At 37.4% G+C, this 15,655-nt stretch overlaps 1 protein-coding gene across 2 annotated transcripts; it reads right to left on the bottom strand.

The window, feature by feature from the left end:
* Nucleotides 1–15: 15 nt before the first annotated feature.
* LOC117411401 (melanocortin-2 receptor accessory protein 2) lies at nt 16–13,830 on the bottom strand. 2 transcript variants are annotated; one of them, XM_034018867.3, is made up of 5 exons: nt 13,587–13,830; nt 13,335–13,433; nt 12,934–13,091; nt 6,868–6,967; nt 16–1,846 (listed from the first exon to the last, which is right to left on the bottom strand). In XM_034018867.3, exons 3-5 carry the CDS (start codon nt 13,058–13,060, stop codon nt 1,426–1,428), a joined length of 648 nt encoding a protein of 215 aa, XP_033874758.2. In that variant the 5' UTR covers nt 13,061–13,091; nt 13,335–13,433; nt 13,587–13,830; the 3' UTR covers nt 16–1,425. The 2 variants fall into 2 exon arrangements, with proteins under 2 accessions (XP_033874758.2, XP_033874757.2); XM_034018866.3 differs by lacking the exon at nt 13,335–13,433 and having other exon boundaries at nt 13,587–13,826.
* Between the last annotated feature and the right edge of the window lie 1,825 nt (nt 13,831–15,655).

Raw genomic sequence — 15,655 nt, 5'->3', positions numbered from 1 at the left:
CAACACACGGGAATACACACACAATGACACAAGGGGATTTATTAAGCATACTCATAAGGGGGCTTACAGTACATGTTTTTGTAAGACTACTTCATTAGCTTGTATCTTCAAAACCATTTTAGATTCTAACTTCATATTCTTAATGTTAAGGAAACTCCTATTTTACTATCTTTTACTTTAACCTATAACCTTTTATGACTACATGTGTCTTTTTAAGTTTACAGATGATACAGACCAAATGCTTTGAGATATTGGTTTCATATTTGTTACACAACAGTATTCAGTTTAACTGTGGATATCGTACATGAACAATTGTGCCTTTTGTTGGATAAATTTTACACAGCTTCTGCCGACACAAGCCTTGGAAACTGTTCTAGATTGCATAATTAAACAAAACACAGGTCCCTGTTTTATATCACTTTCAAAAACAGATTTCACAGTAACATTCATTAATTGATGATGTTGTTTTTCTTTCCAGCTTCAATATCAACATAAAAGACAATTATTTTAAAAGTGTGTATTACTGCACACAATACTTCAAAAAGTTTTAAATAGGTTTAGAAAGAGAAATTTGGCCAAATTCAGGTTTTTAAGCCTGAGGCTGATGAGAATTAATTGCATAAATGAAAAAAAACATGACTTGCACATGGAAAAAACCATCTGATAACATGCCAGAGCTATAAGCTTGGGCTGGGAGTCCTCAAGAACATTTGGGCCAACCCCCACCCAAAATATTGGGGCATCCAACCAAGTTGCGAGAGGATGGGGAAGTTTTAATTAACACAACAGTCCCCAGTAACACGGAACTGACACCTGGTAGTGTTAGTGGGGAGAATGAGGATGCTTGAGAAAATTACAGCTTGCATGTACATTGGAGCAGAATAAATGCTATGTAAGCGAGGGATGATTTGTGTATTTTGCTGAAAGTTTGTAAAACATCTTTTATAGAGACATCATTTTGTATTCAGATATTCATGGTTAATTTTGATGTTAAAATGTCAACTTCACTGTTTTCTATTTTATTACTATTTCAAAACATTGGGCCATGTAACACAAGGATTATTGTTTTACGGTTATGGTAATTGAACAATGAGATTCCTTTACACATACTGTACAGAAGTTAAAATGAAATAACGGCATATACTGTAGCTTACTCATACACAAAACTTACATAGCATCTCAAATTCATTGTTTGCTCATGTGGAAACCAATATATGTTGCACACATTGTATGTAATATGCATATGCGTCATAGATTTGACCTTACTCTAATATTAAAGTGTCAATTTCATGCATGTATGCAAGGGCAGTGCTATATGGAACACATTGCAATATATGTACATGCAACACATTATGCAGCCACACAAAACGCTACACCTGTCCATATGGGTTGTGGTCAAGGGCCTACACAGTAAAATCATTTTCTTTAAAATAATCCATGTGGGGTCTGGCTTCTTAGCTGAGGATTTAGTGTGGATGAATCGTCACCATTATTATTCAAAATGATTGGCTGCTCACAGAGCAGTAAGTCATCATCACCCAGTGTGGAACTCTGCTCTGAACTGACAAAGTTAGGGATGTTGAACTTTGCAAGGGAGTTCATTTCCTCATCGAGTTCGTCGTCACCCAGTGTTTCTCGGACGTGAAGGTTACTGTGTTTCGGGCCTGAAGCCTTGCTGTTCAGTTTGGCTCTGCCCAAATGCTCCACCTCATTGATGTAACAGTGGAACAGTGAGCGGGACTCCTCCACTACCTCACAAGAGAGGACTTTGTCTGACTCCTGGGAGCGATGAAAATCGACTGCAAAGCTGTTGATACGATTGTGCTTTTCAGAAGGCTCAGGGTTTCTTTTTTGAAAAAGAGAGAATAAGTGAGAGAAAATTAAACAAGAAACGCAAATGCTATTTTACTATCTATAAGCTAAAGTATTGGATAAACTGAACTCAAATTCATATAGATTGACTTTTTCATAGAAATGCTACTCGGTTTACTTTAGTCTATCAAAATATATTTTAAAATGTATGTACAGTGTTACTATGAAGTAACTCATTTTGCACTGCTGCTGGTATGGACAAAATATCCACCCACCCAGAAGATGGAGACAAATGGTGGTCATGTTGAGTAGTTATGAAATAACGCTTTTTTATTGTGGTCATTTTTGTTTAAAATATTTTTTATTAGTAATAAATAAATATTGTTAACAGAAATACACAATACATTTTTCATCATAAATGTTCGGCCATAGGGTATTAATATTGCAATCCCCTCATTATTAGTATCATTGTATTTTAAGGCTATAATTTCCAGCCACAAGCAAGAACATAGTGTAAATGTAAATAGCCCAATGGATAAAAATAAATAAATATAAATCACCTCTCTATCCAATATGATTATATTAAATGGACACATCCTGGAGTTATCTTGAATATCTATGTTATCATTATTTCACATATGAATACCACATTAAATTGTTTCTTAACAAAACTTGAATAGGAAATTTTGTCACCTGTATGAACTGATTCCTGTTTATTTGGGAGAAAAAAACATGCACTGCTTATCAAGTACATTTTCCAGCTTTACTATGTACCTAGATAAGCTCTTTGGAAACCTGTAACACCAATCTCTGTCATACAGTATGTTTCATCAGCTATATTCTCTCTTAATCACTGCTAGACATGATTAACTGAAGATCACCAAAAAATAAATAAAAAAATATACTTTATTGGCACCTTAACTTATCATCCCTGCAGTGCTACGGGAATGTTATCACAGTCTATTATTCTTTCTTGATTATAAAAAAAATATCCAAAACACTGCTGCTTGTAGGGTACCCAATGGCTCAAGTAAAGGCACTACTTTCAGGTTTGGATCCTAGGTATGGTGAGTTGCCAGCCCTACAGGAAGTGCTGCATTGGCCTTGGCAGTCCTGTAGTTTAGGGAAGGAAATCAGCTGGCCTTTGTTCCCGATTGCTCTTCATTAATCCTTACTGGTCAGATGACCCCAGAAGTCCCAGCAGAGATTTCCCAGGCTGTGCCCACACCTCCAGTGGTTTAATATATTGCTAACATCCATTACAGAGAGTTTCCACTTTGATTTACATATTTATTTAATATATTTAATGCAATGCCTCATCCAATTAGAACAGAGGCTCACACAACATGGTTGTTAAATCATTTATGGTGATCACCCTCAAGACAGGCTAATGTATATTGTTTTGTTTCAAAACACTGTGCCATTCAGAGTTTTAACTGAAAAGGTATAGTATAGTTTAAACAGTAAACTGTTTATACGAAATGGTATGAAGGCTTAATGATCAGCAGATAGAACATACCCGAGGCATTAACAGGTTTATAAAAACAAATGGGTTTTCTTCCCTACAACAAACCAGGCAGGAAGATAGGATCAATAATGACTACATTTAATAAATAGTTTTCTCCAGGCATTTTAGGAAAGATGGAACTAAAGATAAAAGGGAATCATTTGACAATGTGGTACTAAATGACAATGGCTGTCTCAGGCATTTACTGTATTATTTGAATTTATTTTTTTACAGCAGCAACTGGAAGTGGTGTACACTTCTACATAATCTAAAAAAAAAGCCTTCCCCCATTGAAAACAAAAATCTCCTTTTTAATGGTGTTTTACTTTGGTATTATGAGGGCTAGACTCCTGATGTTCCCAGTTTTATTTAACACACCTGTCTCATCTCTTAAGATTACATCTAGAAGAGACTCCCTCTAGGCTTCTAAACGGTCGGAGCAGTCTTGCACCTTTAGGAGCAAACATACTTCTCATTTCCACTGTTGTTAACTTAATCAGTAACAGAGTCATTGAAAATAGCTGGATCAATATTCTAGCCTTTTTGTCCGGCATTGCTTATCTCAGAACCCACTTCATGGTTTACCTTTACATCCTAACCACAAGGTCCATTGCCATTTCTCACAGCTGCAACTGTACAGCACAGCCAGTAGTCAGTTTCTTCATTTAGCCAGCATGTGAAGCACAGAACTGCAGGTATGGTTATAGAGCTTTTAACCTCACCTCAGTGACAGAGGTTAGAATCCATGCACTGCATCATATAACACTTCCCCCTTTAACGGGGTGGAGGCAGAACGCGAGGACTTTGCACACTGCAAGCTACAGCTTAACTACTGTACAAGAGACAGGTTTCTCTGCATGTGTGGTTACAGAGCTTTTAATGTTGTCTCACCGAAAGGGGCCCATTACATATACGCAGTCTTTTTGTTCATATTCTTGATCAATCCCAAAGATTTGCCTCTTTTGTCATTCCGAACTTTTATGGTTTACAAGTACTTGTCTGCCAGCTGGTCTTTTCTTTGCATTCCAAATGTAAGTAAAAAGGGTGACAGATCACTGGGTAGACACGGGACTGACAAAGACAACAAATAAAGGTTAGTATAACAATATTGAAGTCCCCTGGATTGCTATTAGTTTGTTGCATTAATGGTTTGTTTTTTCTCCCAAAACTGTGCAAATTGCACCCTGGAGTAAAGCATTACTTTAGTATCTTATTGCATCAGGCAGTTATTGATAGCTCTATGCTGTTCATTACAGAAAGAACATTTTGTCAAGTTCTGACACATCTTTCCATGTAACCTCGTTATGTCGTTAATTAGACAGATGAACGGCTTCTGATGAAAACTATCTCTGATCCTTCCTGCATTGCTTGTCAGCTCGGTGTAATTAGCACAATAATTCATATCTTCTGGGATTTTATTTTTCTAAAATGTTGTAAAACGATTAATATGAAACTACCAACCCCTAGTTTGTTTCTTTTAAATAATGGAGTGCCACTCCATCTGTCTATAATCAATAGCAAAGTGGCTGGTGGCTTTAACAGCTTGGTGCCACAGACAGGGGCGTCGAGGTCTGTGATTGGTGATTTTTTTTTTATTTCCTCTATCTATGAACTCCCACCCTTCAATTGGCCTCTCTGTTTCCCTCTATTCTTTACAGCAATCATGATCACCACTGTATTGACGGGCAACGGTCAGGTAATTTCAAGACAACCGTGACCTTTGGGATCTGTCTGTTGCTCTGATGGATTCTGTGTGGAGGATAACGAGAGGAGCAGGTCACATCAAGAAACAGCCAATAACATTTACATTCACATCCCAGGGGGTATTTACCTCTCTTGTGTAAGCATGACTTGTATCTGGCTTCCAAAAGCATTTTGAGTAGAATTTGTTCTCAGATGATTGCTGTACAAGCGTTCACAAGCCATGTTAGGGAATATCTGGGTAATATTTGATCCAACTCTTCACAAACAAAACATCTGAAGTGTTACATTTTAATATAATATATAGCAGACCTAATATTGATGTGATACAGCCACCTGAAATTCTTTTGTATCATTTAGCTTGAATCAGGTGGTTTATATCCGGGGGTTCACATATCTTTTGAGAGTACCAGCAGAAATGGTTTGGTGCGTACCACAATTAGGGGTCATCAACCAAGTCGCTGTCTAGCTCCACCTCCTCCTCCGACAGTTTAAACAGTTGGGATGGCAGTGTCAGAGACCTCAACAATAGTTTCTGAATGTTTAAGTAGTAGTCCAGATTGCTGGTTATTACAACGTTTATTACAATCCCCTACCAGAATACTGCCACCCTGGGGAATCAAAAGCAAAAACCTGAACACTTTGTCCCTTTATTAGTGTTGTTGAACATGTTGGCTTGACGGTACAACTGTATTTATATAAGGATATAACTGAGGGCAAAAAAAAATATTATTTTAAGTAAAATGGTTAAGTAAATGTATTTTTAACTCACATTTAAATGTAACAGCTTTCAAACATTGACACATCCTCTCACGCCCGCTCAGTTTGGGAAGCGAAGCATCAGCGAGCTTCCTTAATGCCACTCCCCATAACTGCATCGCTCTTCTCTGAATGGACAGCTTAATACAGATCCCTGTACCTGTTATCATTGGTTGTTTCAAGTGCCCATTTAAAGAAAATTATTGATCTTATGAACTGCAGTGGTTCCACCTAGCACTCCCCATTTTTTAATAAAAACTTGAAGCAGCCAATGATAGCGCTAGCAGGTAGGGACTATAGTTAAATTGGAACCGAGTCTCTGGTCAAAATACTTAGGTTTATGAAAAATGCTTTCCTGTTAAAAATGTACTGACGGTACGCCTTTACGTCTTAAAGAACAAAATGGAAGTCACATTTTTCTTTATTGGTTTGCATGCGTACCTGTGTACCAGTTATGTGAACTTGTGCTTATATCAGATAGTTTATGTCAGTTGGAAATGGGGTCACATTAAAATGAGCTCTATTGTTCAATTATTCCTCTTGAACTATGTATTATAAACAATAATTACAGGGTGCTGTGTAAGATACACAGATGATTTTCACCCACTCAAGGTCAGGACAGTCAGTAAGCCCTTGTGGGTAGCCGCTCTGACCACTTATGGAGTGGTTATCTCCATTTAAAACAGGCACTTTCAGAGCGTACTCATAATCCTGTAATGAGCGCATAGCAAGTGAAAGATTATAGTCAAATGCAATCCGTAACTAATCCGTCTATATGAGGCTAGAAGTGTATTACAAAATACACATTTGGATGAATATTGGTAGAAAATCAATGCAGGAGCTGGGTTCTCCATGTAGAGTGTGACAGACAGACTGATGGATGGACACAATCAGTGTCAATTTCTTTTACCAAAAATATCCTTGATTTTTGTAACCCTAAAATTCTATAGGAACTAAGAGAACTCAATTTCTTTGAACAATCAACAAAAGACAATTTCCTGACCCAATACAAATAAGTGGAGGTATTATTTTTTTTTAGATTAGTAAAACATTGTCTGAAGAGTTTAAGACACAGAATAAAGACTTACTCTTGATGTGGAGCTCCTGTCTTCGTCAGCAAGGTCAATACGAAAAACATAAAAATAACAAAGACTGCCAGGCCAACCCAGAATCCAATCACAATGGAATCTGAAAAATACAAACAATGATGCCTGTTGGTCATTTATTATTTATTATTCTACCTGCTGTATTAAAGTGTTACAGAACCCCCTGCAGTGATGTATCCTGTGTTGTCCATATCATCATTTTTTTCAAAATTGTTTTTTATATTTTTATTCACACATCATAGGTAAATCAACTAGGTAATTACTTTTTTTCAGCTTTTACTCTATAACGTTCAGCAGGAGAAAGTCTCTTCTAAACATCGTGGTGTATCCAATCCAGGCTCCCTCCTGCAATAATGCTGGTGCTCTGATTGAAATGAGTGATGCATTGTGGGAACAGAAAACCACAATGGTTGCCGGTGTAGGAAGTGAGCTGAATTATTAAATATCTTTATGTATAATAATAATAACAATGACAATTTCTTTAGGTAAATCCAATCGAATTACAGTTTGTTTAATAACACTTGTTCCATCATTGCACGATTATAGACAATAGACAGTTATTGCAAACATTTCTATAATATAAAAAATATTAGTGGGACTAGTTATACGTTAACAGCGTTAGACTGATCAGATCTACCTTTACACTGGGAGTGTTCTCTCAAGGCAGGGTTGGAGGTCCTTTTTCCGAGTTGCATTCCCCGAATCACTTGTGTGACGGATATCTTGCATTTTTATACCTCTGTATAACCAACCTCACCGTCTAAACCGATATATGTGTACTAAATTGATTGGCTATACTAGCCCAAACCATGTTCTCCTATAATTAGATCTAATACAGCTGTTGTTATGCTCTCATTGTGATAAATCTATCATTGGTATCCTTTATCCCTGTTATCTTAACAGGTTTCCTCTTAGTGGTTTGGTTATGTCCCAAAGTACATGAACGTTTAACTCATCCATATTTTTGCATACCATGCATTTTATTTCCACCCTCATCTGTATACAGAGGGAGCATAATCTGGATCCACACTCCTGGCAAAGGCTCCCAGGGAAATGTTGAGAAATGTATTGCCCAGTTTATAAATGACCCACAATGTATGTATGACTAAAATATAGAAGTCGTTCTATTTAGTCAATGGAGAGGTGTCGGATTGAGCTGCTTTGAGCTGGTTTTAGCGATGTTTAAAAATTTAAAAATCTTGCCCAGGGTGTCTTGACGAGAAACATAACCTCTTTTTTATTGATGACCGTAATTAAATCAGAAAAATGCAGTTTTCTGAACCCAGTACCAGAGATGGTGCCTGCGCAGAAAGCAGACTACAGCTTCACACAGCAGATGCAATTATAAAATGAGGATTTACTGGTATTAGACATCAGTTTTTAAATATTTTAAATTGTGTACCATTTATTTGAATTTCACTTTGACCGTTACTACTGTAACTTCTCTGTAAATATATATATAAAAAAAAACATTATAAAACAAAGACCCATATTAATTACCTTTTTGAAATATTTATCTAATTAAACTTTATTGGATACTTTTTTCAATATAATAGAATTGTGAATTCAGAATCAATTAAGCTAATTAGTTTATGTATGTAACAAAATATTTCATTACGGTAATATTAAAAATAGTGACTGCAGTAGCCTAAGTACATTTGCATTAGCACAGCAAAATATAATGCTTATTACTATACTATTTTCTAAAACATATGTTAATGTTATGTATTCTCAAAGTTACCAACTTTACCCATAATTAAATCCATCCTTCATCCTCGTCTAGAGATGACACATAAAGCTGAAGTTGCAGCTTGTTTTTCTTGAATTTAGCCGTAGTATGTATTTTGGTACATCAAACCATCTCCTTCCTGGAGTATCTGTTAATCCAGCATCCGATCTTCTCCAAAGCACTATTAAAAAGTAGCACAAGCAGACTAGACAGCCAGATAAATTGCTGCCACTAATGTCTAGCCCTTCTACCAACTGCTGCTGTTCAAGCTGGCAAAGTACCATCTTACTAGACTATTGAGGGGCTTTAACCAGGGTAAGGTTAGGTTCTACATTTTAATATGATAAGTGTATGATAAATACACTTTAGTTTGGTTTCTTTTTTTCTTGCGCTGGATAAGTTTGATGTAAGGGCTTGTGTACATGAGTTGGCAGTGGTTCTCTGAATGGTGCCAGATAAGTAGAATATTGCTCATATTTATTCATGTAGTTACTATTTAATTGTTAAATGTATTATATGGATTTAAACCCACAAGTAGTTTATTTAAATTGCATTCATTTTTGTGCATAAAATAGTTTAATTTGGCTTTCTGGAAGCGTCTCACTTGGACTGTTTCTAATTGTGGGATTTTACATTTATTATTAAGCAGACCTGTTTTCTTGATACAAACTAATTTTATAATTGAATTCATGTTAACCACTTTAGCAAATGTTTTTCATTAAATAAATTATCTGGAGGAGCAGTATGTTCTTAGTGTACATATGAGTGACTTAATTAAGCAACATCAAGCAAAGTATTCAACTAAACTGTACTGCAGTTACTTTAAGCAGATGTTTCCCTGTTGTCTTTTTTCTTAATAGGTTTGGTACTGTATGAGTCAATATCACCAGCGAGTAATAAATGCACATTACTATATTTGCACTTTTGTCTTTCAAGGGTTCACCAACAGTCAAGCTGAGCCCATCGCTCATAGACCTGCACTGCTCTGGCCTAATTGGGCACAAAGTGGGTAGAGCTGTTAATTGCCTAAACTTCCACATTATACCAATAAAAGTCATTAGAAGAAGTATGTTGTTGTAAATTAATTAATCTGCATGTTTTCGTGTGCTATCCCTGCGGTTCGCTATCACCCTTTTACCTAGCGAAAGTGGCTGTGCACCTATTTGCTAAATAGGGCCCACTGACTTTCTTATTGTGTAAAACAAAATATAGCCAGCTAGTTTCAACACAGACACAAAATGGCAGTGAGACAAAGACAAGATCCACAAAAAAATGAAATCCAACACAAAAACTCCTTTAAATAAATTATACACTAGTCTTTTTTTCTTTGAATAACACTATACAAAAACAATGTAACCCCTATGTAAGGCATCATGGAAAGGAACTCATCAGAGACTGTAACATAATGTAGAAGGTATATAAACTCAGACCAGTCCTGTATACAGCATGTGTCTGCTTCCTACATAGTTCACAGCTGTGGAAGAAGCAGCAATGTTTTCTCCCATCGTTCTTATTAATTATAATTATTTGTTTATTTAGCAGACACCTTTATCCAAGGCGACTTACAGAAACTAGGGTGTGTTAACTATGCATCTGCAGGTCTGTACATTTAGATTTTTTACTACTGGCCCCTTGGGCCACTGAGGTAGGTTTTACTGGCCCGGATACAATTTTAACTGGCCCAATAATAAGTATCACCCTGCTCGGCAAGTTAATAGCCGAGTAATGCTACATGGTAACAACAACGTTAAAAGTTTAACGGATTCATACTAATCATAATAATAAACACTATTCAAACAATAATCATAATAAAAATAATCGTTCTCAGATCATTGTCGCTGTAAAGATTGTGAATGGCATTTCTGACCGGAACACATTGTACCCCAAATCAAAACGTTAGACAATTCGATCCCGTTGTCCAGCTTCCATGTGGCGTATCTGGGTATCCTTCGGTGAATCTTTTTTCGCTGCAATCACAGCAGCAAACACCTGCTATCTTGCGACCTACTGTGAGACTGGATATGAGGGCAACTAAATGTTGAATTCCCAACAAAAAAGCTGCTGTTTTATCTGCAAGTCTGAGTAACTGACATTTGTTTCACTGTCATCATGAAGCCAGATTAAGTCTTTCTTCCACTCCACTCTATATTTTCGTCTCAATTTTTTTTTTCATAATTTCTATCTTTATCATTATTGATTTAAACATGTTACTTTTGGCTTATTGGTGCAGTTGAATTGCCATGTCGAACTGCCACGTCGAGGTAACGAGTAGTACCAACAGCACTTAATCAGTCAACAGTACGTAGTCTCAGATGCTGACTGTGCAACAAATATGACGAGCGGCAGGAAAGTTCGGACGAGTTCAATACGCTGTTATAGGGTGTGTGTGTGTGTGTGTGTGTGTGTGTGTGTGTGTGTTTGTGTGGGGTCGGTGGGTGGGGGGGATGTTTTTAAAAATGGGTTTGTAAATTCTTTTTTTTCAGCTTTTTGCCACACTGACCCATTTTCCTGCATTCATAAAACAGAAGCCATGTGCACTATACTATATACATTATATAGTTAAAAAATGTTACCGGCCCAGTCGGGCCTGTGGTGCTTCATAACTACCGGCCAAACTGCGATCTCTACAGGCCCCCGGCCGCCGGGCCATGGTTAATGTCTAACCCTGATCAGCTGCAGAGTCACTTGTAGTTGGAGCAGAGAGGAGAGCTGAGCCAAAAATACATTAGAGAGAGTCACTAGAGTAACAGGGTAACAGTAGACTTACATAATTAGTTTATTTTATTATTTTGGCGTGGACCATGTCTGACAGTGGTTCTCAATTCTGGCCTGTGTTAATAAACCGTGGTTTCGAGGCAAGAAAACTGCCTGTGTGTGAGCCTGCTATTATTTTCCCACGTTGCTACATTGGTGGTAGAGGCAGGTTCATAGAGCGTATGCCTCAGAAAGTGAAGCAGGAGCAGACAGAGATGGCAGTTCCACCGCTTCAGAGAGGGGACGAGTTGCTGGAGGAGCTAGTCGTTGAGCTGAAGGGGGGGGGGGACTACACCACAACTGCCTGCTAGCACTGCTGTCACTGCCGCCGCCAACTGGGGGAACCCATCAGCCCTCTCCCGGGACCAGTGTCCCCCAACACAGAGGCTACTGCCTGCACGGCCGTCCTAGGGGAACTTGGCCCTCCCCTGGGACCGGCGCATTCAGCATGAAGGCCTGCCGCCCCCCATACAGCCGTCCCGGGGAAACGCAGCCCATTCCTGGGGTCGGCGCTGAAGAATGAAAAAGGTACCCACCCCTACCAGTGAACCCCCACCAGCCCAGCCTGAGCCAGTACTACAGTCAGTCAGTCAGCAGCCAAGCCAGTGAGGGGATGCAGCTGTGACCGCTGTCTGGTACTGCAGCTGTGAAGGCCTTGGCCTGGAACAGCGGGACCAGCTGTGGGATCTGCTGCTAGAGTACAAAAACAGATTCTCCACCAACGTCCCATCCAATGAGTCTCTGGTCTAATGTATGTCAGGGGTTGGTGGACGCTGGCAGGGGGCGGAGTTTAAAAGAGGGGGTGCATGTAGGGCGCGGTAGAGTAGTAATTGGAGCAGAGACTTGAGCGGTGCCAAAAAAGTCTTACAGGAAATGTCAATTTTCTAATGGGGTGTAGCAGTAGTGAATAAGCATTCATAATGCTTACAAACCCCCCCCCCCCACTTCATCTCCCCTGCAATGGCAACCCCACTTAATATGACGTTTACGTTTGTGTTCTCTCTCTCAGCGGGGTGAATTTACTGAAACACGTTGCATCTGAAGTAAGTGTAAAGTAATTTTACAAAAATGTAGACATTTATACCCCCACCACACAAAAAAAAAAGACTGAAGATGTGATTAGCAATGGGGGCCGGTTGTAACGAGATCAAATTAGGTCACGTTTTCTAAACATTTTAAAACTAATAAATAAACAATTACCATAATGAACATTATCGTAATATGTTGCTTAAAATAATAATAATAAAGAGTTCTTACCTATAAACAACAGTAATACGTTTAAAGTTTGGGACTGCTGTCTGTAGCTTGATGTTGTTTACATTACCGTCAGCATATTTTAAGTGACTGGAAGCTGAAATTACGTTTTTCTTATACCAATAGTGTACTGGTGAGAGATAATTCGTTATTTTGAAAACAAGGCTTTAATCACTGATAATAAGTGAATAAGCAGCGATTCCGTGAGTGCTCCGGGGCTTAAGCACCAATGAGAGAAAAATACCATTTGCGGATATGGGCATTTTAAATTTCACAGTAATGCAAACATATTTAAAAAAATCTTGACTTACATTTGTGGGCTTTCAGTCCTTCAAAAGAAACAGGTTCATAGTCATAATACTCATATTCCCAAACGTAATCCAGATGTGAAGCTGTTTGACGAGAAATTTTATTGGAAATTGAGCTGTTCTCAGACATCTCCAGTTTCTGTTAGCAGCTCCCAGGAAAGCTAGAAAAATAGAAATTACTGCAGAATACTAATAGCCTATTGTAACTAAAAGACACACAAAAAAAAGCCCAGTCGTTTGCCATCCCATATAACCTGCGACTCAGCTAGATATTCCTGAAATTTTCGCACGCATACATATTTACCTACAGACTAAAGCCAATCCTATGTTAGCCTAAATAACTCAAATTCCACAAAACAAAACCATCTAAACATGTTGTTACTTGTGAACTTTTTGGCTCTTACCTCTTATTTTACAAGTAAAGTCTTCTTCTGTATAACACAAGCTGACAAACTCAATGGACGTTTAACCCAGCTAATGGTCATACACATGTAAGTATATACCTGTATATAAAATAAACAAATTAATAAAATAGAATTATATATATATATATATATATATATATATATATATATATATATATATATATATATATATATATATATATATATATATATATATATATAAACGCAGTGATATATATTTTAAACACTTACAAGTTTATGTATCCCTCAGGGAAATTTCATAATTTACTCCACAATATACATTCGAGCCTAGATGAGAAACAAAACAGACAAGAGATCTTTTGGTAGAGTACTGTATGTTAGCTCTTCTGGCCGCTTCTCTTCTGTACCCTGCACAACAGTAAGCATACTGTAGTCTATCAGCCTCACTGTATTCATTTCCAGCCTGAAGTGTTTACGTCCCTGGTACATTTCATCATAGGTAACAGACAGACTGCTACGCGATAGTAACTAAGGCAGGGTGTGGTTGTCTAAAGTTGTCTCCACTGTGGGGGGTTAAAAACACCAGTTGAGAAAGTAATACAAGTAAATCGGCTAGTGTTTTAGACCACTATTAAAATGCGCTATACTAGTTTTTTTTTTTTTTTTTTTTTAAGATAACCCGTTATTTATTTATGTATTTATTTATTTATTGCATGCATATAGCGCTTTTTATACAAACGTATCGCAAAGCACTGAACAGTACATAGCAGAAAAAAATAACAAACATAACAAATATATTTGTACAGCATGTCACACATACAACTGCCACAATCAGACAATGAAATAACATATTTTAACAGTATAGCCTACACATAATACAAAAAAAGCTATTTTAAAGTTACATCAAAACCCACTAAGATAAGAAAGCCATTTTATAAAAGTGCGTTTTTCACCAGTATAATAATTTAAGACAGTGGTCGGCAATTAATTTAAATAGCGGGCCAATTGATCCCTTGGCAGCCGCAGAGCGGGCCAATCGCCGTTCCCCAATAACACTCCTCCAACACCACCCCCCCGAGACTGAAGATTCTGAATGTCAGAAAGTGAAATGCATTTAATTTAAACGACATAAATCAGAAGTAACTACTGTACATGTATAATTTAAAACTTCAGCGATTCTATAAAAACAGATCGAGTATATTAATACTGGTATCTGTTTTTTTGTTGTTGTTTTTTTAACTTCTAAATATGTTTTAATAAATGTTAGGGTAATCAAGGTCGTGTGTATTTTCTGACGGACACACAGATATTTCACATACACACAAACATCTAGCCGCAGCGTCGGTTCATTATTATCAAGTGCTGACACTGCAGACAGCTGCAATTAGAAAATGTCGCGGACAGGGGTAGATTGAGGCTGTCAAAAGCTAAGTTTAAATTATTGAGAAAAAAAGGAATGGGGGGGGGGGGGGGGGGGGATGATATGCATTAAAAAATACGTTACATCTAATTAAATCAATGATTTAATTGTAATCGATAACATGAGAACGCCAGTATGACTTTGTCAACACAGAAAACGTAGAAATATTATTTATGAAACCTCATTACGCAGTCAGGTCTCTTTTTTTCTGGTGCTATACGGCGAAAACAGAAATGTCAGATAAACGCAAACTAATATTGTACAAAGTTTTTTTTTTCTAATTGATATTATCTTAATACAGTACTGTTACAGATACTTTTAAATGCATTGTTGCTTAATGTTTTGTAAACGTTAAATGATCTCCGTTTCAATCTGAAGGAAATATTTTTGGATATCCCTGCAAGCAGGTTTTAAAGTTTATTAAGTTATCGTTACAATTATCCAAATTCAGTATCGTGCTTATTTAAATATTATTTTAGCAATTTAAAAAAAAGGTTTCAGTTGTGTATTTTGATGATGCATGGTCCATTTTAAAAACGTTTCGATCAAGCTCTGATCCAATTCTGATCTCGGTCTATAACAAACATGGTTGAACCGATATAGTCGGGCCGTATTCTTATGTCTTCCTCGCCGAAATCCTCGAGGGTTTTGCCTATCTTTAAAAAAACCCGACCTAAACGTGTCTGACGGTTTCCAATAAAACGAATTGCGTTTAGTTCCTCAATTTCTCTAAAGTGGGATCAAGTTCTGAATGTTGTAGAGCTGACCGCCGAAGGAAAATGTAATTTCGCTCATTGAATTTGCGTGACGCAGTTAACCTTTTCGCAATGGATTTTTTTTTTTCATTCTGCGATGTTGAGTGTAGGGGTCGCAATTGTAGCAAACATGAAACGCAAGCAACAAAACAATTGCGATTTTA

Source organism: Acipenser ruthenus, chromosome 6 (assembly GCF_902713425.1).
Source record: "Acipenser ruthenus chromosome 6, fAciRut3.2 maternal haplotype, whole genome shotgun sequence".
Taxonomy (NCBI): domain Eukaryota; kingdom Metazoa; phylum Chordata; class Actinopteri; order Acipenseriformes; family Acipenseridae; genus Acipenser; species Acipenser ruthenus.
The sequence above is the reverse complement of the archived record's forward strand: the minus strand, read 5'-3'. Positions and strand labels throughout refer to the sequence as shown.

What these genes read in the sequence shown, in the direction of transcription:
- LOC117411401 (XM_034018867.3), bottom strand. Translation starts at nt 13,060, where the DNA reads ATGTCTGAGAACAGCTCAATTTCCAATAAAATTTCTCGTCAAACAGCT. An exon ending in AGGACTGAAAGCCCACAAAT is followed by an intron (nt 6,968 to 12,933) that starts GTAAGTCAAGAT and finishes TGTATTTTTCAG; the next exon opens with ATTCCATTGTGATTGGATTC. An exon ending in ACAGGAGCTCCACATCAAGA is followed by an intron (nt 1,847 to 6,867) that starts GTAAGTCTTTAT and finishes TTTTCAAAAAAG; the next exon opens with AAACCCTGAGCCTTCTGAAA.